The sequence below is a fragment of the Penicillium robsamsonii genome (assembly GCF_028829455.1).
Source record: "Penicillium robsamsonii strain IBT 29466 chromosome Unknown utg000003l_segment0_segment0, whole genome shotgun sequence".
NCBI classification, from domain to species: Eukaryota; Fungi; Ascomycota; class Eurotiomycetes; order Eurotiales; family Aspergillaceae; genus Penicillium; species Penicillium robsamsonii.
The window spans coordinates 6,722,853-6,746,216 of record NW_026643221.1 but is presented as its reverse complement, the minus strand read 5'-3'; the positions used below and the strand labels follow the sequence as shown (position 1 = coordinate 6,746,216).

The 23,364-nt window shown below is 47.9% G+C and overlaps 11 protein-coding genes across 11 annotated transcripts; 6 read left to right on the top strand and 5 right to left on the bottom strand.

The window, feature by feature from the left end:
* Positions 1-138: 138 nt before the first annotated feature.
* On the bottom strand, positions 139-1,719 carry N7447_007318 (WW domain-containing protein; the record flags this gene model as incomplete). The annotated part of the gene is made up of 4 exons (XM_057231580.1): positions 139-1,092; positions 1,160-1,285; positions 1,349-1,589; positions 1,652-1,719. 4 exons carry the CDS (start codon positions 1,717-1,719, stop codon positions 139-141), a joined length of 1,389 nt encoding a protein of 462 aa, XP_057086670.1.
* A 492-nt stretch (positions 1,720-2,211) lies between these two features.
* Positions 2,212-4,236, bottom strand: N7447_007317 (uncharacterized protein; the record flags this gene model as incomplete). Its single annotated transcript, XM_057231579.1, has 1 exon — positions 2,212-4,236. One exon carries the CDS (start codon positions 4,234-4,236, stop codon positions 2,212-2,214), a length of 2,025 nt encoding a protein of 674 aa, XP_057086669.1.
* Positions 4,237-4,963: 727 nt separating this feature from the next.
* abp2 (putative ARS binding protein Abp2) lies at positions 4,964-7,324 on the top strand (the record flags this gene model as incomplete). The annotated part of the gene is made up of 3 exons (XM_057231578.1): positions 4,964-5,352; positions 5,405-5,600; positions 5,654-7,324. The coding sequence occupies 3 exons, from the start codon at positions 4,964-4,966 to the stop codon at positions 7,322-7,324; spliced, it is 2,256 nt and encodes a 751-aa protein (XP_057086668.1).
* A 625-nt stretch (positions 7,325-7,949) lies between these two features.
* On the top strand, positions 7,950-8,396 carry N7447_007315 (uncharacterized protein; the record flags this gene model as incomplete). The annotated part of the gene is made up of 3 exons (XM_057231577.1): positions 7,950-8,003; positions 8,131-8,186; positions 8,240-8,396. The coding sequence occupies 3 exons, from the start codon at positions 7,950-7,952 to the stop codon at positions 8,394-8,396; spliced, it is 267 nt and encodes an 88-aa protein (XP_057086667.1).
* A 619-nt stretch (positions 8,397-9,015) lies between these two features.
* N7447_007314 (uncharacterized protein) lies at positions 9,016-9,528 on the bottom strand (the record flags this gene model as incomplete). The annotated part of the gene is made up of 3 exons (XM_057231576.1): positions 9,016-9,198; positions 9,252-9,374; positions 9,448-9,528. The coding sequence occupies 3 exons, from the start codon at positions 9,526-9,528 to the stop codon at positions 9,016-9,018; spliced, it is 387 nt and encodes a 128-aa protein (XP_057086666.1).
* Positions 9,529-10,288: 760 nt separating this feature from the next.
* N7447_007313 (uncharacterized protein) lies at positions 10,289-11,142 on the bottom strand (the record flags this gene model as incomplete). The annotated part of the gene is made up of 2 exons (XM_057231575.1): positions 10,289-10,996; positions 11,056-11,142. The coding sequence occupies 2 exons, from the start codon at positions 11,140-11,142 to the stop codon at positions 10,289-10,291; spliced, it is 795 nt and encodes a 264-aa protein (XP_057086665.1).
* A 796-nt stretch (positions 11,143-11,938) lies between these two features.
* N7447_007312 (ketohexokinase) lies at positions 11,939-13,184 on the top strand (the record flags this gene model as incomplete). Its single annotated transcript, XM_057231574.1, has 6 exons — positions 11,939-11,985; positions 12,057-12,465; positions 12,531-12,689; positions 12,739-12,800; positions 12,854-12,961; positions 13,022-13,184. Coding segments are annotated over 6 exons (948 nt in total), but the record flags the coding sequence as incomplete, so codon positions are not given.
* A 727-nt stretch (positions 13,185-13,911) lies between these two features.
* On the top strand, positions 13,912-15,067 carry N7447_007311 (ribosome biogenesis protein BRX1; the record flags this gene model as incomplete). Its single annotated transcript, XM_057231573.1, has 2 exons — positions 13,912-14,147; positions 14,218-15,067. The coding sequence occupies 2 exons, from the start codon at positions 13,912-13,914 to the stop codon at positions 15,065-15,067; spliced, it is 1,086 nt and encodes a 361-aa protein (XP_057086663.1).
* Positions 15,068-15,759: 692 nt separating this feature from the next.
* N7447_007310 (F-box protein) lies at positions 15,760-16,851 on the top strand (the record flags this gene model as incomplete). Its single annotated transcript, XM_057231572.1, has 1 exon — positions 15,760-16,851. The coding sequence occupies one exon, from the start codon at positions 15,760-15,762 to the stop codon at positions 16,849-16,851; it is 1,092 nt and encodes a 363-aa protein (XP_057086662.1).
* A 589-nt stretch (positions 16,852-17,440) lies between these two features.
* Positions 17,441-18,337, bottom strand: N7447_007309 (Rab family GTPase; the record flags this gene model as incomplete). The annotated part of the gene is made up of 5 exons (XM_057231571.1): positions 17,441-17,565; positions 17,615-17,695; positions 17,745-18,134; positions 18,233-18,245; positions 18,317-18,337. 5 exons carry the CDS (start codon positions 18,335-18,337, stop codon positions 17,441-17,443), a joined length of 630 nt encoding a protein of 209 aa, XP_057086661.1.
* A 566-nt stretch (positions 18,338-18,903) lies between these two features.
* N7447_007308 (uncharacterized protein) lies at positions 18,904-23,103 on the top strand (the record flags this gene model as incomplete). Its single annotated transcript, XM_057231570.1, has 4 exons — positions 18,904-21,225; positions 21,280-22,083; positions 22,135-22,484; positions 22,542-23,103. The coding sequence occupies 4 exons, from the start codon at positions 18,904-18,906 to the stop codon at positions 23,101-23,103; spliced, it is 4,038 nt and encodes a 1,345-aa protein (XP_057086660.1).
* Between the last annotated feature and the right edge of the window lie 261 nt (positions 23,104-23,364).

The following is a 23,364-nucleotide window of genomic DNA, read 5'->3' as shown; positions in this document are numbered from 1 at the left end:
AAAAAGATCAACCCGGGAATCTATACTGAAACACAAACAGCGCAGGAAGATAAAAATCTCCATGGAAGCCACTCAAAGCGAAAAATCATAGCCTGTGCTCCTGTTGACCATAACGATGAAAAAAAAACATATTGATGCCTACAATTGTCCAGCAGACGGCGGTGTGGACGTCCACGGCCCACTGACAAATTGTGACTCCGAACCTCTTCCTGTCTTCCCCTGTGAATGCTCGAGATGCTCCGGATAGTGACTCGACTGGTCGTAACGAACTTGGTGAACGTTTGTTGTTTCAGGGAAGCCTGTCTGGCCATTTTGAGGACCAGGTTGATGCTTCGAAAAGTATTGTTTGGCACCGACTTGCGCCAATTGGTTTTGATATTGCTGATAGCCTTGGGAAATATTGCCGTGGTGTGCTCCTGGCTGTGTTCGTATCATGTGCTGCTGTTGGTATTGACTCTGCACATGTTGCAGCGGTGAAAATCCCTGCAATGCAGGGTCCGTGTGAGGGTGTTGCGTATGGGAACGTGGATCTGGTTGGCCTTGTCCGAATCTACCTTGATCAAGCATAGATTGCGGCGAATGGTTGGGGAAGCTATCTACAGAATTTCGGTGGGGTTGCCCTTCCCGGGCAAGGGAAGGATTTGAGGCACGAGAGAATTCTGCCGAAGACTGTTCCATATGCTGGGTGGATGAGTAAGACCCAAAAAAGGGCTTATGCAGGGTCGATCCCTCACCAGGGGCGTTCAAATGCCCTTGTTGTGATTCCAATTGCCACTGTGGTTCAGAAGGAGCTCCACGCATTGAACTTGCCATTTGTCCCTGCGGATTGTTGGTTACTGTCCACGAGGCTGGTGGCCGTTGGCTATGCAATCCAGCAGGATCTGCAGAAAATCCTTGGAAGGATTGTGCATGTTGCATCACGTTATAACCGCTTGGGTGTCCCTGATATGTACCTGCATTATTACCCCACGCAGATGAGGATATACTTTGGCCCATGTGGTGTGGACCCGTGAGTTGATACCCTGGATGTGTCTGGCTTCCATAGAATGCGGGCTGAACACCATTCATCTGTCCAACAACGCCCTGTTGCAACTGGTTTTAGAGACAAATAAGTACCACAACCAATCAATATCTGTGAGAGTCGAATATTTGAACATACCGTGCCATATCCGGCTGCGTTTGCGGCAAGCTGCTGCTCATATCCGCCGGGCAGATGTTGACCCGTTTGATTCGAATACCAACCCGGTACCCCGGAAGACCCATATATCTGGGAGTCAAGGGAATTCTATCCCACCATCAGTGCCATTCTTGCAATGCTTACGCAGACATAATGAGCGCGATTCCCTACGGAAATTCTCGCACTGTCCGCCGCGGAGTACGTTCCGCCTGCCATTGTGCCCACGGACTCCAGCTCTCGAGTACTGCTGCTTGTCGGATGTAATGCTGGCTCCTGCGATGGCCCTGCCCCGGGCGTCGGTGTTGTTGACGGGGTCAAGACGATGGGTTCGGTGGGAATCTCCCATTGCGACTTCCCGGTCGTCCGCTGTACGTAATACCATTTCCGTCGGACACCTTCCCATTGAGGGAGCCTGTCAAATATTATTGTTAGAATACAGGGGATAGGTTCTTTGATTTTCGGGGATTGACTTACCAGCCTTCTGGAAGTTGAGGTGGTGGGGAGGACGGGCCTGCGGTATCCGCAGGAGCCTCGGGCGCCATCTCGGACTTAATAGGATCCGGCCGATGTCAGAATAACAAGAAGATAACAAGACATCCAAATTCTGGCTATGACTGATAAAATTCAAACATACACGGGAGAAAGATGCGGGATAAACAGAAGTGAGGTTCAACGAGACTCGCAGATAAGACGATCTTGTGGGGCTTCTTGGCCTTGGATCGCCGTGCACAGACCGAGTCAACACCGCTACCCATCAATGGAATTAGAGGAATCATCCAATACTCTGCGCCATATCGTCTGATAAATCGCTAAATATTATTGTAATAAGATATCAAATAGTAGCCTGTTTATCCCCCTCCCAAATGAATAAGCAACCTCAGCGCCAGATCCTAGCATACAAAAAAAGGCGTAAAAAAAAAAACAGAATTTATCCTTCGAGGCGCGTTGTAGAGCTTCGAGAGACGAGATAGTTATAAATACAAAAGGCACTTCTGTTGGGACTTCGCCATAGTATTCGAACGTCCCAATGTAGGCTAGAAGTCATCGTCATTGCCATCCCAATCCTCGTCCCCACTGAGTTCATCGTCAAGAAAGTCATTCTCGTTGAACTGCAACTCAGTCGGTCGCTGGTTGTCGATCCGAATGTTTACAATATCGCACATCCCCTGTATCTTCCTAACTTCAGGCTGCGGAGTCCCGACTAACGAAGAACCACTGGCGGCATCGTCAGTTTCGTTGAATTTTTGATGTGCTAGCCGAGTGCTTTGGCGTTTGGAATAAGTCGATCGTCCACTATCGGCCGTGGATGGCCGTGGATCATCAACTCCAGCGCACAGTTCGTCGGGTCCATTCCTTGCGGTTAATGTGGTGGGTTTGAGCGAGCGCTTCTGAAGAGAGCGGAGATTGGGGTCTGGTGGCAAGCTTCGTCGCAGGAACACCTTTTCGAGAAGACCAATCCATCGCTCACGAAAAGTGGCACGGTCACGCCAGCCAATCTTCAAGATTGCACTGATGACCAATCGTCGTAGATCTCGAAGTTTGGGTGCCGCATTCACCAGCGAAGTGAAAAAAACCTCCGCAGTAGCGTCGTCCCATTTGCGTAATTGGGTGAGCTCGATTTTTTGGAGCTTTTCTGGCCACGTGGGAATTTCGGTTTGGACAAGTAGATCTTCAAAGTGCGGCTCGACATCATGGTAGCTGGATACATCATGCATAGAAAGGTCCATTTTGAAGATTTCTAGATTCTCACAGTACTGACCCAAAGTTTGGATGAAAGACATGTTGAGGTAGCGATTGTGGCTTAAACTGAGCTCTCGAAGGTTGGTGCCATGTAAAGACATATAGGCTGTAAGATCTGATGACCATAATCGGTCACAGTTATTCAACGTGAGGGAATGGAGGGTATTTGGTAGATTGGCCAGAATTTCCCCGCAAACCAATGAGCTTTCAATGAAATCCAGTCGCTGAAGGTCTGGAAGCATCTCGAGAGCTTCAAGGAGGCCAGCCTCTTTGACAGCGGAAGTTTCTTCATTGAGGTTATCGAAGTGGAGCAATTTCAGCTCCCGGAGACCCCGGAAGGCGCGCTGTGAGTGCATTTCCACCATCATTTGGACGAGCGCATCAGTTTCTAAAAAGCGGCTGTTCCAATCCCAGCTACGAAGGGTAATGCCACGGTTCTCGAGGGCGGAAAAGACAGTGACTGGATAAGTCCACTTTGATTGAACAATGTGCCATGGAGGTATTCCCACCGTGTAATCATCTTTGTGATACAGTCGTACCGTGTGTAAACGAGGCGTCTTTTCAATTAACTGAGAAAGGTCGAAGTAGCCGTAGGGTCCACTTTTATAAATGAGCACTGGTTCAACTTCAACATGGAGTTGCTTGATCTTGCTAGAGTAGTTCATCGAGAGAGACTCTTGTGGGCGTGCCAACAGAGAGAGGAGCACATGGCTCTTGTAGGCAGGAAGAAGAGGTGGACAGTAATAAAGTGCAGCGAGCGCAGGCTCATGAAAGCTTCGACACAGTAGAGCGACATTGAGTAGCCACTTGACGGAGTCATTGCGGGCCGAACGGCTTTCGTCGAGTAATGGGTGCGATGCACGCAGGAAAATGTCAAGAAGGATATAGTAAGGGAGAGTTGGCCAAGGAGGAATGACACCGGATCCCAGGAATATCGGGTCATCCCCATCCGTCTTGGCACGTTTATGCAGGACTCTCCCAACTTGACTACTGGGTTTCGATCGTTTAAACTTCTTTGGCTTCGGGGTGGTTGCAGCGCGCCGAGGACCTTGGGGTTTGGAGGGGCGAGTATGCACAGACTCGGCATCCGAGTTCGGTGCATCGACCGGCGCAGCTACTAGTTCTTCGGGCTCTTGGTCTTCCACGGCTCCGTTAACGCTAGCATCTGTCGAATCTTCGCGATAGGATTTTGGCATTCGAGTTGTACTGCGCGAGCGAAGAGATAATGAGGCACGCCTTGAGCCGTGCAAGCCTGTTGACTCATCTTGAGATGAGCTTTCCTCGTGGTAGGTCCGTACCTTCGTGCGGCTGGACCGCATAGGGCGAGTGGACCTTGAGCGCGAACTGGAGGACGCCATGACGGATAAGGTCACGCTAGGATAAGAGAGTGGGTTGCAGAGACCCGAGCCACATTGTACGCACGACGTCCCCCGCGCAAAAATATGAGCAGAATATAGATATCACCGGGTTTCGAAGGCGACAACTCTGCAATTATTCTCGTTCAAATTGACCCTTGCGACAGTCCCGGTGAATCCGGTTTCATTGACAGATGAGGTCGGAGATGCCAAGAATGCCAAGGCGACAAACTTATCGATAACAGAAGGTGCCAATTGACGCTAACCTCATTAGGAGCCCAATCACACGTGATAGCCAGGCAGGAACCCCGCCCTCAGGCCATGACGCTAGTCCTCATTGGGGAGCACTAGATGGCCCCCAAAATAGATTCTCAGCTTGAGCTTTAAAGATGGGCGCTTCCAGCCACCTCAAGGGAAACCTCCTAGAACCCTACACCATCGGCGCATTGCTGTTCAGAATCTGATTTCTTCTGTTTTTCTTAGTATTCATACACCGAACATTTTGTGTTGAAGATAGCCTACATATATGCCCTGGCTCCTGATTTGACGATAATGACGACTTGCCTATGCGACCTAGGATCCGCATGATTGTTTGTCTGCGTCGCGTCTCTAGCTCCATTCTACAATTTAATATAGAGGTCTGCCACTCCGAGTCGCCAAGTTTCAGATGGAAGCATCATTCCCTGTTATGATGGACTCAACCGATCGCTCGAACCGTGGTGAGCTCAATGGGCCGCAAATGGTCGTTCAACAATATGCGCGATATCCTCCGACCTTGGAATCGACGTTGCAGAGTGCTTCCTCTTTAGGAAGTGCTCGTAGCCAAATAGATATCAACAAATCACCTCCCTTACGGCGAAGAGAAACGCCCAGGAGCTTACAGTCTTCCCCACGGGGCATGCGTTCTGCTATACTCCCATCATCGGCCAATCGCTCTGGGACATCCATGTCTCCCCCAGTTTTTGATCCTCATCGCCATCAGCCGATGAAAGATCCTGCTGATCACGCAGATTCCCGAGTTCTTCCCCCACGGGAAATCACTGACGAGACGATCGATGATGCCTATGTATCATTTATATTGTATTGCAATCCTAATGTTCCATCCTCGGTTGACACATCAGATCTAAGAAAGACCTTTCGGTGTCTCCCCACGGAGTGATGGAAAAAGCTTCAACATTTTTACCCTGTTCGGGCTCATTCGAAGACGGCTGCAGAATGAAGAGTTAAAGACATGGATTCAACTAGCAATTGAATTGGGTGTCGAACCACCCTGCATTGAAAAGAAGCAAAGCACTCAGAAGGTGCAACAGTACACTGTTCGGCTCAAAGTACGTCTACCCTCAAGTTTCCATTCCGTATTCGTCTTGCTAATCTCGCCCAGCGTTGGATGCGTGCTATGCATATTGATGCTTTCTTTGAATATTGCATGGGCCTGCCCCATTCTTACTATACACAGCTTCCGCCATCTGGTCCTTTCGTCAGCGAATCCCGCGATGGTGTATTATTGGAAGAAGATCTCGCACTTAGGGCACTTGTGCCACAATGGAAGCCAAAGCGGGGAAGAAAAAGGGTTGAGGATAGGTACAGCGAGGAAGACAAAACAATCAAGCGGCCCCAGTTGGATACATCTGTGGGCGCCCTACAGCAGAGTAGTTTTCAGTCCCACTCTGTGACATTCCCGCAAAGTGCGATTCCGTTCAGTGCATTCCCCGATGATATGGAGCCAAATGACCCATGGATAGCGGCGACCTCGTTCCCGAATGGTTCGGGGCCAGATCAGCAAAGTCAAGATATACGCTGGAGACTTCCTGACCGGGATGCCTCTCCTGCTAATTATCCACAGTCTGCTGTCATTCCCCGCAGTCATCTATCATCAGATGTCCTCATGTCTGCGGAACCACGGTCGGCAGTCACTCCGTCAACCGGTGAAAAGAGCCGTTCTAGGAGACGACATGGCCCTGCTGTTTCATCTGCTTGGCCGAACAGCAACGGCTTGTCAGCAGGGAAAGGCCGAGGAAGACCACCAAATAAAGGGTCATCCTCGGGTTCCTTTTCTACTTTCCAGGTCAATCCTAGTCGGGAATCATCACAAGTACCCAATCCTAATACCCAGGCTTCTTCACTTGCCCTTGACAGAAATCCGCCCCAAATATTCCAGACCCCATCTCACAATCAGCCTCCATCTATCTCTCAGGGAAGGCCCAACAAACTACAATTGCAGGTTCCTCAACATTCAGGGGCGCCGGTTCGACTTGCCACTCCACCAAGACTAGTAGTTAATGGTGTTAATGGTGCTGTCATTCCTGGGTCTGAAGGACCCAATGGTTCCCGACAATATCCCACCACAGATATTCCAAAGAATGGTATCACTACTCAGCCATCTTCCTCCGGCGAACAAAGCAATGCAACCACTGCCCCGAATCCCTCCATCGATGACATTGTCCATGCACTTTCTGCAGAGCTACTTCGTGCTAGGCTGACAGGGCGAACAGCGACCCTGTCCCCCAACGAGGCGGGTGCTCTGGCCTCAGCGATGGTGATCAATTTGTCTTCATTATATTCACGGTTTCAACTTGGCACTCCTTCGCTGTTACTGGCCTTTCATCTTGGCGTTGGTCATCATTTCGGATTCGCAAGCAGTACTCCAGGGTCACTGGTCATCAGGGTTGAACGTGCCATCCCACGCAGTGATGGAAACAGGGGTGCGCCTGCCTCCCAAGAACCATTCAATGGGGCTCAGTATATCATCTCCCATGAGTACGAAACTTCAGGCCAATTTTCTATGCAAATCACGCTCGCAAATGTCAGTCCTAGTATAGGAGGGACCGGTGCCTCTGATCACGCAAACGCGATTATGGGTCCGAGTCATGAGAATATTGACAGCAATAAGACGGCGGACCTGGATTTTGACGATGACGATCCCAGCCAGTCTGTTTCCGAGGCAACATGGAAGCAGCGTTACACAAGGCTCCGTGCACAAATGCAGAAAAAGGACCAGGCTTTGTCGCAATACAAGCGAAAGATCGTGGAATCTGTCATGGCAGATATATGACTCTCATCGACCGAATATGACTTTTAGATTTATATCACGATCTTAGCATCGTATTTTTGCCCATTTGAGATACGTACCTTACGGGCATTTTTCACGTTTGTTTGATAGGATACCCCTTTGATATGTTCAATCCTACTGTTTTCTTGCATTTCATGAATAAAATTCATCATCTCTGCCCCTATGTTGAGGCTGGCTTGGGAATATTTTTTGCACTTATACCCCATAATGCATGCTGCATCAAGAGCTATAGATGTTGACTCATTTGGTTTGAAAATTTCCGACTTCGTATCCTCACTATCCTCCCAGAAACACAAAAGACATCGAAGTTTTCTTGGAAAATATGCTAAGGTGAATTTAATATAACCAAATATTATCGTTTATAGTATTCGAATATCACAGGGTTTCTGTTATTTTCTTTCTTGTTTCTTATCACCCAGAGCTGTAGGCAAAATATGTGGTGTTATCCCAAGAAGAAGCCAGCGTCTGTTTTGAAGGTATTTAGATCAAGCAAAACTCTTTCAATATTGCCTCCATCGCTCCTCTCACATCCCAGCTATCCAACTTGTACCCCGACGTACTTCACCACATCGAACAACGTCCAACTCAGTCTCGTCATCACACGAGAATGACTTCCATCAATACTCCCGAGGAGCAGGCCATCGCCTTCCTCCTGACCTGTGTGGAAAATTCTTAGAAGGCAAAGGTAGGTGGAAGCCAGTTCCAACCCAGGTTTCGTACAATGTCTCCAAATTCACAATACATCCCTACAACCCAGTGTTACCTGCTGATGTGATTGGCTATTACAGATCAATTGGGACAATGTCTCACTCGATATCGGTGTCGATATGATTGCCGAAGTGGCGTAAGTTCTTCGGCTATGTTATGAGTTTTATTACAATTATCGACAACCAGCAGCAGGAAATACTACTTCAGCATTGTGAATAATGCCGAAGAGTTCGACCGCTCTGACAAGCATCCCGAAATCCCCAGAGACCCTTCCTGGGAGTCCGTCACGGCTGAGGAGATTGGCCCCATCGTCATAGTCGAAGAGTCAAATGATATCATTATGTAGCAAAGATACACTTCGGATCCTGATCCATTGTACTCACCCCTACCTACAACCTCGAAGTCTTGTACATCGAGCCTACGACATACCTTTGCTTGGGGGGTGAAGACAAATATCTTTGAGTCGTTGCTCGTTCGCGGTCATTTACAGTCTCTGTTAGTTCCTGGGTTTGGTGCTCTCTGAATAGCAACCTAATATGCTATGACTTTGATACATGGAATTCTTCTCGATTCATTATACAAGTATGGGTGGGCTGAGGCTTTTTAGCAGAATATACGGTAAGCCACACCTGGACACATAGTATTCATGACAGAAATAGATAGATTTTGGAATGGGCACTGATATTTTCGAACTTTCATTTTGTCTATAGACCGACCGCAAAGCCATGTTGTGGCAGCCTTAATCATACCGCAAACCCTGCAATGAAGATACAAATATACACCTTGTGTAGCATTGCTAGTCTTTTATTGTCAGATGGGACCGCCAGACAGAAACCTGACAATCAAGAACTGCTTCCCGATGCTCCTAGTATGCTCCTAATGACGCTCCTACAACAAATATCTCCCATACAAGTCTGGGAAACCGAAGAGCACTTTTGTTTGAAGTTTGGCAGGTGAGGCTTAACTTAAGAATGCTTCTTCTGCTTCTTCTCCGAGCCTTTGCCCTTGTCCATGGCCCCACGCTGGCCTAAATATACGCGTATGTGCTCGTTCACAATATCCATGATGCTCTTCGTAACCTTCGTGGTTTCATTCGGGGGAGTCTGAGCGACCTCCGTGGGAGCCACCTCGGTGGAAGAGATCTCTGGCTGATCAATGAAATTAGTTTCAATATTACTTGGATACATAGAGATTGGCTTACCTTGTCATCGCCATAGATGTGGCCGTTGGTCAGCTTGTGTGCTTTCTTCAGCTTGGCATACTTCTTCTGAAACGACTTTCCACTAGCATAGCCAAAGTCCTTGGCCACGAGCGCGAGATTGACCTGGGACTCGAGCTTTAGTATTTTGACGGAGAATCCAAGCCAACATCTCACAGCAACTTTCGATGCATTCTACCATGTTTGTTTCCTTGTTGGTATGCTTCTTGATTGAGTCTAGATACTCCTGATCCGGAGGGTCGTTCTTGTAAGAAGGCATTGCGTCAGCGATCTCTGAAGGAAATCTCAAACCTCCTTCAGTAAGAGTGGATGATTGTGAAGATAAAAGATTTAGGGCAGCCTGGACTTGAAGAGACAGCCAACTATACGGGACGAATGAACCCAAGATGCGTTTGATGCGTTTGACGCGTTCCTAGGTTGGTCTTACATCGCTTTGTAAGCGACTCGTCTACCTTGGTTTAAATCCAAGTATATTCTTTTGGCAATCTAACGGTGATATAGTCCAATTATACCCTTGCTGCACATCGATAACCCGTATTTCTTGTGCAAACAGCGATTTTGCAGACTGTCACGTCAATATGAACTTGTGTTATGCCATCAATGAAGGATCTAAACCTGGCTTCTCGTCAAGGGACTTTGCACGAAAAGTGCAGAGAAAGCAGGTCACAGCAAGATAGCAGGGTTGGTTCGCCAAAGTACCAGTTACAGCCAATACCCAATCCTTTTTATAGCTATCTCCTATTATTTGAGGAGTCCCAGGTCAGTGTATACTGCTAGGTATGCACGAAGGGTAAGGCAAATTGGTAATGTGTACGGAAATAGTATATTTCCCCACTCAAGACTTTATCATAAATCAACCTATGAATGCATCCCACGGCTGCCAAATGAAACATAATTCCTTGTAAGGAGAGCTAATCATATCATACTTAGCTTTAGAAGTGAGTGAAAACAACGAGACTAAATCAGCGGTACTAGCTAATGAGAAGATGAAGGCCCTTCTAGTCTCCAACAAAACCTGATCAATCTTGAATATTTTCAACTTTGACAACAACAGGTTGGTCCTCCTGGTTCCCTATGCTCTGTATTCTCTCCTCGGTTTGCTGTTCTTCTTTGATTTTTACAGCCGGGCCTTCCTGGCGAGATGGATGGCGTGGTTCCCAGGTGATGGTTGGGGCATAATTGGTGAAAGAATTCATTTGTTCAAACTCCTGCAAGTCAAAGCTGGATTGAATGCTGGGCGATGAATAAGGATAACTGGCTGGCGCAGTTGGGAACTGGTATGGAATCATGAAGGACGATGATATTGTTGGACTGGGTGATGATATCCCAGATGGTATGCTTGATGCCAGCTGGAATTGCATCGAGGTAAAATCTTGAGGAAGGTAATATTGTCCTTTGGTGCTAGCTTCCAACATCATCTGTGGGGAGTTCTGCAGGAGGCTCTGTAGATTTGTATTGCCTTGAGTGCCCGGCTCGCACTTGACAAAGGGATTGCCCGGAAGAGAAGAATCAGTCGATTCCATGATAGGCATCATGAATGGCGGAGCCATTGGGAATATGCCTTGCATCTCAGTAGGTGGCTCCATGGTCTTCCCCTTCTTGGCCTTTCGCTTTGGTTTGCTTGCCCCTGTGTTTCCTTCCATCTGTTGTCGGAAGCGAGAATACCGCATACGAGCAGCGTGACCATTAGAGACTTCGACATCGGAGGCGACCCGATTCCAATCGACCTGTCATATTCAAATAAGTTTAAATTAATCTTCACCTAATGGTTGGGAAATAAACTGACCGACTTCAGATCTAATTGCTTGATGATTGTGTATAGGAATTTTGCAGTGGGAGTGTCAGTCTCTAAGACTTTGTTCCGCTGACCCATGGCTGAAAAGGTGGTCTTATTGATAGAATGATAAAAATGATGTTGTGAGGACAATAGGAGGATTATGAACAGTTTAGATCGGCTATATAACTGGTATAGAATAAAAAGATCATTTTGACATGCAAAGCGCTTGCCGACCACATCAATGGTTGCTTTGTATTTAGAAAATGTAAGAGAGATTAAGATGAATGCGAATCATATGCCTCCTGGTACGGGTCTATCAATATGGTTTGCCTTATTCAACTCCAATTTCATCCTGCAGTATCCCGCCTGCTTCTTTATACCTATGCTTCAGGTGAGGTATGTCAATGGATTTTGGTATTTACAGTCAGATTGAAAGAGAATCATTCTTTCCTGACAGATTTTTAGAAGGAATAGATGCTTAGGTCGTTGTATTAAGTTATGCAGTTGGGCGTGCACCATATACTGTTCACGTGATAGTCATTACCCTAGTCCGACCATATCGAGGGATTAATATTCTCAGTGGGATACAGCTAGAAAGTCCATTCGAGAGACTAACTACATGGAACTTGCTTTTGAGTACTATACCTGGATGCCTTTGATAAGTAGAATGACTCATTGTGGAATATATGTGGTACTACAAAACTAATATGTACAAAATGAGTTTTGATGCCAAGACAAACATAAAGCAGTGGGCTCACACGCTGACTAATTTAGCCCCACGCCCAACCTTGGAAAGCCACGGGTCTCGGCGTGATCAACGACATTGGTTAAATAGATGATCAATACTCTCTCTTCCGAGAAACAGAGATACACTCTAGCCAGCATCACCATCATGACTTTAGTAGCTATAGGGGCGTGCTATCTTGACACAATTTTAACGTAAGTTCTTTCCGCTGTGTCTTCGGAGTTATTTTCGTCTATAAAGTATGGTATTCACATGCTTTGGTTAGAACCCCCCATTACCCAGGTGAAGATGAGAAGCTTCGTGCATCCAAAATTAGCCGCCGACGCGGTGGGAACTGCCCAAATACTCTCGAAGTTCTAGGCCAATTGTTACAATATGGGCCATCGAATGCCGAATCATCCTTGAATCTCATTACTGTCCTTCCCTCCAAAACATCAGTGGCATCTCATCAAATCCAATCAAGCTTAGGTGATATGGTTCGGCTAGATAGTTGCATTTACCGAGAGACATTCAATGAGCCAGCTTCCAGTTACATTATTGCCAGCCAAGTCACCGGTAGTAGGACAATCGTCAATTACAACGAGCTTCCCGAGATGACTAGCACTGAGTTCGTATCGGCTGTTGAGTCTCTACGCGCCGTAACTGATCCTGATCGACCCTGGTTTCATTTTGAGGTGCATTGAATATTGGCTAGGTGCTCAGCTGTTCACGATCACGAATTATGCTAACTTGGACTCAGGGCCGTGCACCTGATGTAACATTGGAATGTATTCATTATATCCGGAGTCATTTTCCAGGAGCTGAAATCAGTGTTGAGGTGGAAAAGCCAGGCCGGCCAGGCTTGCAGGAGCTTGCAGACGAGGCAGACGTTGTTCTCTACTCGAAGGGCTGGGCCCAGGTGAGATTCAATTTTTGGCTTTTTCCAATTACCTCTAACAGCTGAGTAGTACTACGGATATATATCTGCCGAGGATTGTTTGCGGGAGCAATCGTTGAAGACAAGCCGAGCGTAGGCTTTACCGTCCAAGTCCCCAGACAAATAATCTAATTTATCATTTATAGATCCTTGCTGTGCTGTACTTGGGGTCATGACGGGGCTGCAGCGCTTGAACCAAAGACTAGCAACTTCGCTCATGTCCCCGCGCATACTGAAGGACTGGGAGTCATCGAGTGAGTTTTGACCTTGTCGGTGTAATACAGCACAAATTAGACCATACTGATAGGCTATAGCACCATCGGAGCTGGAGATACATTTAATGCTGGCTTGCTATACGGCCTCATCTATCGGGGTCAGGATTGGGATTTCCGAAAGAGGTTGGAATTTGCAAATCTCCTTGCCGGCTTGAAGGTCACCCAAGAGGGCTTTGCAAACCTGCAAAGAGCATTGAGCTTTCCGTCATATTCATCCACCCTTTAATAAACCAATTTCCGTCAGATATATAGATATTAGAATTTTAAAGTCAAACAAGAATATTCAGCCGCCTGTACGACCTGGTGTCGTCTCGGTAGTGGTCCTTTCAGTGGTCCTTCCAGATATTTTGTCCAGATGTCTTTGACATATTTTCTAAAAGCTTGATTCGTGCAAACAACTTTTTCATATATAATCTGGGATATTCAGTCAAAGCACCTTGTTGCTACTTATTTTCTATGCTTGGGGTTTGGGCTGCTTGGAATCAGAATGATTGTAACCTACAATACTTTGATGCTCTGTTGTCAGGCCATTGTACACAACACGAGTAGAATGGGAGATGTATATATATTGACAGAATAAGAGACTTTTTAGATCCGTTGAGCTTCAGCGTACTACTTGGAGTAACATTAGGCAAATAAATTGTAAGCCATTATGTGGTAGACCACATTTTCTGAGATTATAAAGCAAGGTGTAAAACACCAACAAATACATTCATGGATGCTTTTATCACATTTGAAAAAGGCACCTTTGTTTGGCAGGAAAATAGGGCGGTAAACAACGGCAAATACATCGATAGCCCACCAGCACGTGACATAGCAAGGTTCAGGGCGGTGGAAAACAAAAAATATTCTGCCATCAACTTTTTGATCTCGGCCTTCTTTTGCACGATTAATTTCAATTTCATTTTTTGACACAATCAACAATCACCATGGCATCAGTTTACAAGAGTGTCTCAAAGAAGACGGCTAGACAGCCCACCGAAGATATGTCTGATGAGGATATCGAGATGGAGGAGCTCCTCAATGCGGAAGACGACACCACAGATAGCGAAGAGGAAGAGTCCGACGATGGCGAGCCAGCTGAGGTTGTGAAGAAGCAGCTTGCTTCTGGATTCATGCCCAAGACCCGAGTACTTATCTTGACCTCTAGAGGCGCTTCTTACCGGTATGAATATTGCGCCTTGAGATATATGCTGAACTGGTTTACTGATCTGCGACAATTTGTTTTTCTCTAGCCACCGACACCTGATGGGCGATATCTGCGGCCTCCTCCCCCATGCCCACAAAGAGACTAAGCTCGACACGAAAAAGAAAGCCGCCGGATATAACCTTCTCCTGAACTCTCTTGCCGACCTGCACTCGTGTAACGTTATCTTCTTCCTCGAGGCGAAGAAGAATGGCCAGGATCTTTACCTCTGGCTTTCACGCCCTCCTAATGGCCCCACTATTAAGTTCCACCTCAACAACTTGCACACAATGGGCGAGCTCGGCGCTGGATTCGCAGGAAACTGCCTGAAGGGCGGCCGTGGCTTGGTCGTGTTCGATCGCTCCTTCGATGAGCAAGGCCCGGATATGGGCGCTCCTGGTAGCGAATACCGTGCGCTTGTTCGGGAGATGCTGCGCGGAGTCTTTTGTGTGCCCAAGCGTGGTGTCAGAGGCATGAAGCCATTCGTCGATCGCATCATCGGTATCTTTGGAGTGGACGGCAAGATCTGGATTCGCGTTTATGAGATTCGCGAGTCTGAACCTGGCAAGAAGAAGGACGGCGAGGAGACCGTCAAGCCAGTACCAAAGGGCAAGGACGGCGCCCTGCCCGAGGTTTCCCTGGTCGAGATTGGCCCCCGCTTCGTTCTGACCCCCATTGTCATCCTTGAAGGCAGCTTTGGTGGACCCGTCATCTACGAGAACAAGGAGTACGTCAGCCCCAACCAAGTCCGTAGCGACATCCGACAGGGCAAGGCTGGCCGTTACTCCCAGCGCCGAGACGGCCAGACTGATCGGGTGGCCAAGCGCTCCGATCTAGGACTGTCTGAGAACTCTGTGCGGAAGGTGGATGCGTTGGACACAAGGAAGCTGTTTGCATAGGGGGTTTATGTTTTTGTTTCGTCGTGCTATTTCTAGACTTGATATCCCTCGGGATGATGTTTCGACTACATGTGTATATTTGATGCGACGCTTTCATCATGGTCCGTTAAGGCGTCAGGGCAAAGTCTCATCCTGGTTAATTTCAAAAGTTGATTATTTCTATTTGTTCCTTGCTTTTGCTTGTTTCATTACGATCCCGAGAGCTATGTCTTCAGGGTACATAATGTAACCTGAAGGGCAGATTGGCTGGACCCCTGGGCAGACGCAAGGGGCAACATTAGCTAAGCGTTATATAAAGCCCTCGACGCCATCCATCATCCCAGCCCGTCTTTGCCTCTGGACACCACCTATTATGGCATCATTTTTGTTAACTAGCCCTATATGGCTACACAGAAATTGCTCTTCCGATATGTTCGCTCTTGATCCCACGCTATCTCTTGCTTCTATTAGCCCCAACGGCGGGGTCCATATCCAATAGGCCCACTGTACACGCGACAAGTGTTGATTGCTTCAATTCGTGACAACGCTGTCCAACTTGATTTATACATAAATCCTCGAAATCCAACTGTCTTTGTTTCCAAATTACCTGATACAATAAACAACCTCTCATCAGGTAAGTCATCAATTATTGACATTCTAAGAGTCATTCTAATTGTGTTATTCCTTACAGCAACAGCATAGATATTTCCATCATGCCAATTGATCATCTTGCAACGGAGCTTCTGCTCCATATATTTCGTTCATGCGACTCAGTCTCCGATGTCTTGAATCTATCATTCATCTGCCGTCGATTGCACCGCGTTCTTAACTCAACAAGCAAATTGTATATCTTAGCAAGTGTCGCGGAGACTGAGTATGGTCCCCTTCACGATGTCATTCAAGTGGTGACACAAAATGAGAGCCAGCCCGCTCATCACATCCGACATGCGCCTATGTCTGATTCCCTTCTGAAACAAGTTATTCATCTCGGCCAGGTGGCGCGGAAATGGGAGACGATTTACCCGTTTAAGAAGTGGAAAATAGACTTCGAGAATCGTCGCTCACTCACCGATGAGGAGCGATTACGGCTGCGCCGCGCAGTATACCGATTATGGCTGTACCACAGTGCATTTCACTCTCGTGTTTATGATCGCTATTCTCGTAGCCTTCGCCATGTGGTGTTGGAGCGCTCCCAGTTGCTCCACAACTGGTCCACCCAAGAGCTGGCCGAAATTGAGGATTTGCGCCTCGTTATGTGTGATATTGTGCAGAATCACATATGTCCTAGTAATGTCACAATTCAACGCAAATTCCGCAAGCGTTATCCAGACAGCAGCCAGCAACTCTCGTTCAATATCCATCTCAATTACCCTCCACATTCAACAACTTCTATGTCTTCGCATGATCGCTCCTTTCTTCAGAACGGCCCTGATACCTCGATTCAGCAATACTTTCATACGGCCCACCCAGGTAATTATGCTGAGTCCTCAGCCAAATACCGGTCTCGATTTCGCAATGACCTTTCCCATGATCCAGGGTATGAAGGTTGGGGTGACGAGATCCCGCATTACTATATTATACAGGACATGCTGAAGCTGGATCCTGGTCAGATATTATGGTTGCGCGACCATGCTTTGCTGAAGGAACAGGTAGAGGAGTATGTATGGTCTCTGGGGGAATGGTTCCGCAACAACGGTGAAACGTTTGGCGATACGTTGGAATATGTCATGAATGAACGTGGTCTCGAGGTTGGAGAATTTCGATCTGCAGTGGCTGCTCGTGACATGGGTATTATCCTAAACTAGATTTGTGCTTGATTTTTTGAATTTATGGAAATATACGAATCCCCTGTCTATATTGTAATTGTAAATAACTCTCCTTAGCCGAGGTCCAAGCGCTGGCGCTATAAAACCTTGGGCCCAGGGAAATAAATTGCCCTGTGGAGCACGTGGACCCTATCTTCAACGCATTGACACTGTCTCCTCACTACAATTTTACTAAAAGGGGTGGAATGAATATACGGTTTTGAGAATTTTCATACAAAAGCCACGCAGCCACAATGTTAGACGCCCGACAAAGGTATTTGCACCAGCAACTGTGTTCATCATCGTAGAAACATATCAAGCACACCAGCTGGGCGAACAGAAAAAAAAAGGGATCAATTTCGTCGACCACTGGGAAGCGAACAAAAAAAAAGACGGAAGAAGGGGAATCCGACAGCTGGTAACATCGATTCCGGACCCCTACCTTCCAGTGTGGTTTCTTTAACAGATCCCGCCTGTGTATCATTGTAGCCGTCGAATTTCAGACTCCAACACAGATCAAGACCATCTCAGTATCACATCGCAAAAGAAGAGTCGTGGCAGTCGGTGCATCGTCCTTGTGAGGGGTAATCTAGCAGCAGCCCGGCTTCTGCTCGCTGTCTTGCTTGCTGGGGTCGATAACGGGACGGCGGTCGAGGACCTGCTGGCCACCCTCTCCGGAGTCGAGAGCCTTACTGGAAACGATGCGGTAGATTTCTATCGAAATTAGCATTTTATACCAAATGTTAAAGGATAGACAACCAACCTGTAAGGATGTTCTGGAAAGCCAGCTCAACGTTGCTGGCATCAAGAGCAGAGGTCTCGATGAATGAAAGGTTGTTCTCGCCTACTAAATGTCAGCGCTATACAATGAGACCGACTTTCGGGAAACGCACTGGCAAACTGCTTGGCCTCCTCCGTGGGGACCGCACGCAGGTGGCGCAAATCGCTCTTGTTACCAACAAGCATGATAACGATGTTTGAATCGGCGTGATCCCGTAGCTCCTTCAACCACCGGTTGACATTCTCGTAGGTCTGATGTTTGCTGATATCGTAAACAAGGAGGGCACCGACAGCACCACGGTAGTAGGCAGAAGTAATCGCACGGTAGCGCTCCTGGCCGGCGGTATCCCAAATCTGTGCCTTGATTGTCTTCGAGTCGACTTGAATGGACCGGGTCGCGAACTCCACACCGATCGTTGACTTCGAGTCCAGGTTGAATTCGTTGCGGGTGAAACGACTCAAGAGGTTAGATTTACCAACACCAGAGTCTCCAATAAGCACCACTATTCACTCCAGAATACCTCCACTGTCAGCCTCGGGATCCTTTGGAAGGGGGTACAAGGAAGGGGAGGGCGGCATCAGCATAAGGTGGCGACGTTACCTTTGAAGAGAAACTGTGGGGGGTTATCATAATCAGCATATAGTTCTGAGACACGAAGAAGCTCGTCGTCCTAAGTCAACTCACGTCATATTCGTCGTTGGCCATTTTGAGTGTGATCGAGCTAGTAAAGCTCGAAAGGTGGTATCAGAGTACAGGTAAACGTGGCGGATAAGTGAAGACTGAGGGGTGTATTTGGAAACTTAAGAGGGCGAAAGCGAGATACGTCAGTACTGGACTCGCAGCAGGCAGAAAGAAAACTAGGGGACACACACGGGAAGTAATAGAGAATCAACAGGGGATAGTCAGCGATGCCTGGGCCGAGTGTCTCTCCTTAATCGCTCCCACCCATTGTGGCTTAGTGTGGGGATCACGTGTGTTGGCGTTTGGCGCGCGGGCGGTATCTTTTATCTATGGGCAGTAACTAGTTAACTATCAACTTTCTTTGTTCTTATTCTTGCTCGCCTTGCTTTTACTCTTATTAGCTTGCTTTGCCCATTAATATTTTAAATATTCAATGAATATTAATTACGGTAGGCATTTATTCTATCTTGATATCCCCGAAGCCCGCAATTCAGTTTCAAGTCAAGCACTGTCTTGCTTGCACCTTGGGGATGGGGCATTGGAAGCTGCACAATGAAGTATTTGTTGACTTAATTTGCCAGGATACTGTAATGGCATCAGATTCTGAAATGAACAATGCCTCTGATCGAACTGGAGTTGGTGATATCGACTCTTTGGCATCTACCGCAGCAAGTGAAGAGGAAACTGAGTACCTCGTGAATGACATCCATGCGGAACGGAGGTTCTTCGTGGAACCGGATTCTGAGGATGATGAGGGCGTGTTTATCACTCAGTATTTGGTCGAGTGGGCTGGGTACAGCATAGACAGGTGCAGTTGGGAGCCGAAGGAAATGTTTACTTCGGAAGAGACCTTAGATGGCTGGGAAGAAAAAAAAAAGCAGATCGCGGAGGGCAGAGTGACTCCCTTCGATCTCAAGTCATGGGAGAAGCATACGGCTTTGCTGGAGAAGAAGACAAAAAAGCGAAAAGAAGAGCGAAGGCGCAAACGAGATCAAAGGGCACGGCAGAAAAGCCTCCCCCAGGCTGGCTCGTCTCGAGTGGCCAATCCCGATATTGTAGATGCACATAAGCCCGAAGCAGGTATTGCACCACACCGAGCTCACAGTCACCTCTCCGTCGATTCCACCGCTTCGACCTTGTTTGTTCCAGCTGAAAGCCCACCCACACCAAAAAAGGCGACGTCTCGCCAATCGCAGCAACAAATGGCACCTCCGAGATCAGCCACGCCCAGTGCGCAAACAACTCAGAACGATCCTCCAGGATCAGCAACCTTAATTGTACACACGCAAACAACCCCAAGCCAGCCTCCAAAGTCGCGACTGGCTCAGCTCGCAAAGAAGACCACTGCCAAGCAGCACGGCCTTGTGCGCCAGAAGAGCCCCCCACAAGCACCAAAGCCAATATTGTCTTCTTTTGGTACGGGCCCGGGGGCCAAGCGCGCATACCGTGATAGGAAATGGGGCGAACGAGCACCGGATTTGTCACAGATGGAGCTGATGAAGCCTTCTGAATTTGCGCCGAGGACGAACATAGGGTCCACCACCCCAGTCGTGGGCCCATCTGTAACAAGTCCAAAATCTCCGCAAGCCCAAAATCAACCAGCTTCTGAGAATCTTGTCAGCCTGCCCGATCGACTAAAGCCACATACTGGTCAAATAAGCGATAAAGCTGCAGAGCAGCCAAAGAAACCTGCTATTATCGCATTTCCATCAGTCATGGCTCCTCCGGTGCCTCGCTGTTCGAACTTAGGCTCCACTACGTTGGCTTCCTTGTCGGCTGGGTTGCCCGCCCCCACTGCACCGTCGAATCTAGAGAGACCTGTTGGCCCTGTAGATTCCATTAGCTCTATTTCCTCGCCAGCTACCCAACCCAAGCCCGTTCCACAGGCCAATCTCATCCAGCCTGCCAATTCTGCCAATTCAATTGTCTCTACCGTTTCGTTGCCAGGTGAGGCTCCTTTGACGAATCCTGCTGGGCGGTCGACCTCTGCCCTTACTGCGCCCTCACTAGCTCCTCATCCCAATCCCCTGTCACAGGTCAATATCGACAGGCCTACCGGTCCTTTGGCGTCTACTAGATCAATCTTCCCTTCAGTCGTGCCTTCGAGGCCCCGTGCGGAGGCTACTTCAATGAAATCTGCTAGACTCTCGGGTTCTAACCTTACTGATCTCTCGCCAGCCATTCCGACCAAGCCCCGTGCAATGGCCAATCTCGAAAGGTCTACTAAGAATTGGGACTTGCAGGAGAGCCGCGAGACAGTTCGACGCTGGGACAGCTATAGACCAGACCAGACCTATAGACCAGATTCATCTAGACAGGCTAACAACATAATCATGGCCGATACCTACCGACCGTCAGAGTTCTCTCGTCGGCAATCACCCTCCCGTCGGTCACGGTCACGGTCACGGTCACCACTCTATCGACGGTCTCCACCCTCTCGTCGGTCACGGTCCCCCGGTCGAGTACCAATATCTTCTTCCCGTGGTACGAGTGATGGCTACGCGCGTCGTAGCCCATCCCCGAATTATTCTCAGCTTGCGTCAAGATCTTCAAACTCAATTGGGTTGAATGAAAACGTATTAGCCCAAGCCGAAGCACTTGCTATCACCGAATCCAGAGCTGGACCATCTGGTCAACCTAGTACTTCCATCGCGACCCAAATGCCGGTGCGTAAGGTGCGGCCACCTATTCGCATCAAGATTGGCCAATACTGGTGCTTTAAGGGAGAAGCTCTTATCCACGTGTTTGTCGGGCCCAACAAGAGATCCCTTGGTGCTTTCAGATTGTGCGGCATCCGTTTGCCGGTCCAGCAATCTTTGATTCTCGCTAAAAATCCGAGCACACACCAAGTTGAGGTTTGGTTTAAGCACCTGTGCACAGTCAGAGACTACGAAAGATTGTGCGAAGCTAGTGTCAGTACCGGCTCCGTAGATTTGTCTCTTATATAATGCTAACATCGGCTACAGGAGATGAATTCTGTGCTGAGTACTGGCTGGATCGAGGGCTTCAGCGACACCAGCAGAAATCTGTTTGATCTAGCAGAAGATCTGCGCAAAGACGACCTCATCGCCATTCACTATCCTATGGGGAAAAGAAACAGTGCGGGAATTGTCTGGGTTGCTTGGTCACGCGGGTCACAGCAATTTAAGTTTCCACACCCTAATGATGAAGTGCCACCCGACGTTCCTCTGCTCATTGCCGCTCGTACTATGCTCGCACCGATAGGAGTCCTAGGAGCAATTGGATCTAGCCAACGCAGTAAGCAACCCAGTGGGCTTTTGCCATATACATCGCTTTCACTGCGGGTCGAGCCTAGTGCAGATGATGGCCTAGAGTCTGGCAGCCTCAGACAGTCAAACTTCCATGGCATGGGAATGAGTGGATCCTTGCAATCGCGAAAGATGCCAGCCCCAGTGGTCCAAAGCTTTTCGCCCGCAAGTGAACTCAAGGACAATACAATTTGCGCTGAACCACCCCAGGTTAAGATCGCAGATCAAGCGGGCCAAGCGGGTCACCAAACGGTTGAAGAGTTCATGAAGAAGACCCTTAAAATCGACGTGGAAGAACTTGCGACAATTGAGGAAGGCGGGAAACGTTCAAAAGCAGGTATTTTCTATTTGCACTTTCCCTCGGGCAATGAAGAAGTACAAATGGAACTGCAACTTCTGAAGGCACACCTCCTGGAGTACCATGAGAAGATTGTTTTAACAAGCGACAACCCTGGAGATTGGGCAAAATTTGTGCAGAACAGCAGACAGGGCGTGGCCATAGTATGTGATCTATACTTACACGTTTACAATTGTCAAACTAAACAGTAGTAGTTTCACGAATCATTCGTCGGATACGATACGTTGCAGCCTCCGCTCAATTCTGTGCTTCCCACCCATTCGTTCAACTATTGGATTGTTCGCATTCGCAGACCACTCGAATCAGTTGATCCCTGTTATTTTTCACCTTGTGACCACCATCTACGAATCTTTCCATATGGTGGTGTCATACTTCTCACCGAAGACGTATTGACAGACCTAAAAGGGGTGGCCGTCACTCTCCAATGGATTCGGAATGCAAACAGGAACAAACGCAAATCTTGGACGTTGATGTTCCCTCCCCGGATACTTGAATGGATTGAAAGGAGACACGATGATGAAAATCACTCGCAAGACCATGGACTGTATGTCATACCTCTTTACTGTTATTTGCTTCAAGATTCTAATGAACCTATATATAGCCTGCTGCTTATCCGCACGTTGATCATCAAGAATAACGTTATGGACCCTCGCACGGCCTTATTCGATGAAGCCAGTCTACAGCCTAACTCACGAAGCAACGTCATCGCACCTTCTCTTAATGAGTACGGTTCTCGTACAGAGGACCATAACCTCAAAATCAAGGACAAAGTCGAACGCGACGCAGATCATCTCATCGAATTCTTCGCAGGGTGGTCACTGATTAACATACCACGTTTCCGGAACTTCGTCGCTGTCACGTCTTTCAATGCCCCCGCTACAGCACGATGGGATACATGGGGCCATATGACTGTCATGCGAGGTGGCTTCGGCCATTTCTTCAAACGGTTCAAAGTGGACTCCGTGGGCCTAATGGCGTACCTGTCAGGGTCAGGTGGTTCTAAGCCACGGCGTTCTACTGGCCAAGTAGCTACCCCGTCCAGCGTGATCACACCTCAGACGCCCAATTTGGCATCTCACAACTCTAACGCCTCTATTCCAGCTACCTTCACAGGAAGCCCGAATGGGAATGGCACAAACAAGTACCCTGCTCCCTACAAATGATTTCCTACGAAGTTCCGACCAAACCAGCCTTCACCACACATACGTATGACTGCTCATACTTCACTTCTTCTTGCACAACCTTCTATGATACCCTTGCTCTTGTATGTATTATGACTATAACTCTATGAGACCACGAAATGTATCAAAACTCGATCAATGTCTACCTTTGTAACTTGTGGCAATGTATACCACTTTTGTTCGATTGTGTTCAAAATTGAGACCGAACGCTCGAGCAGTAATGGAAGACCTATCGTATGAACA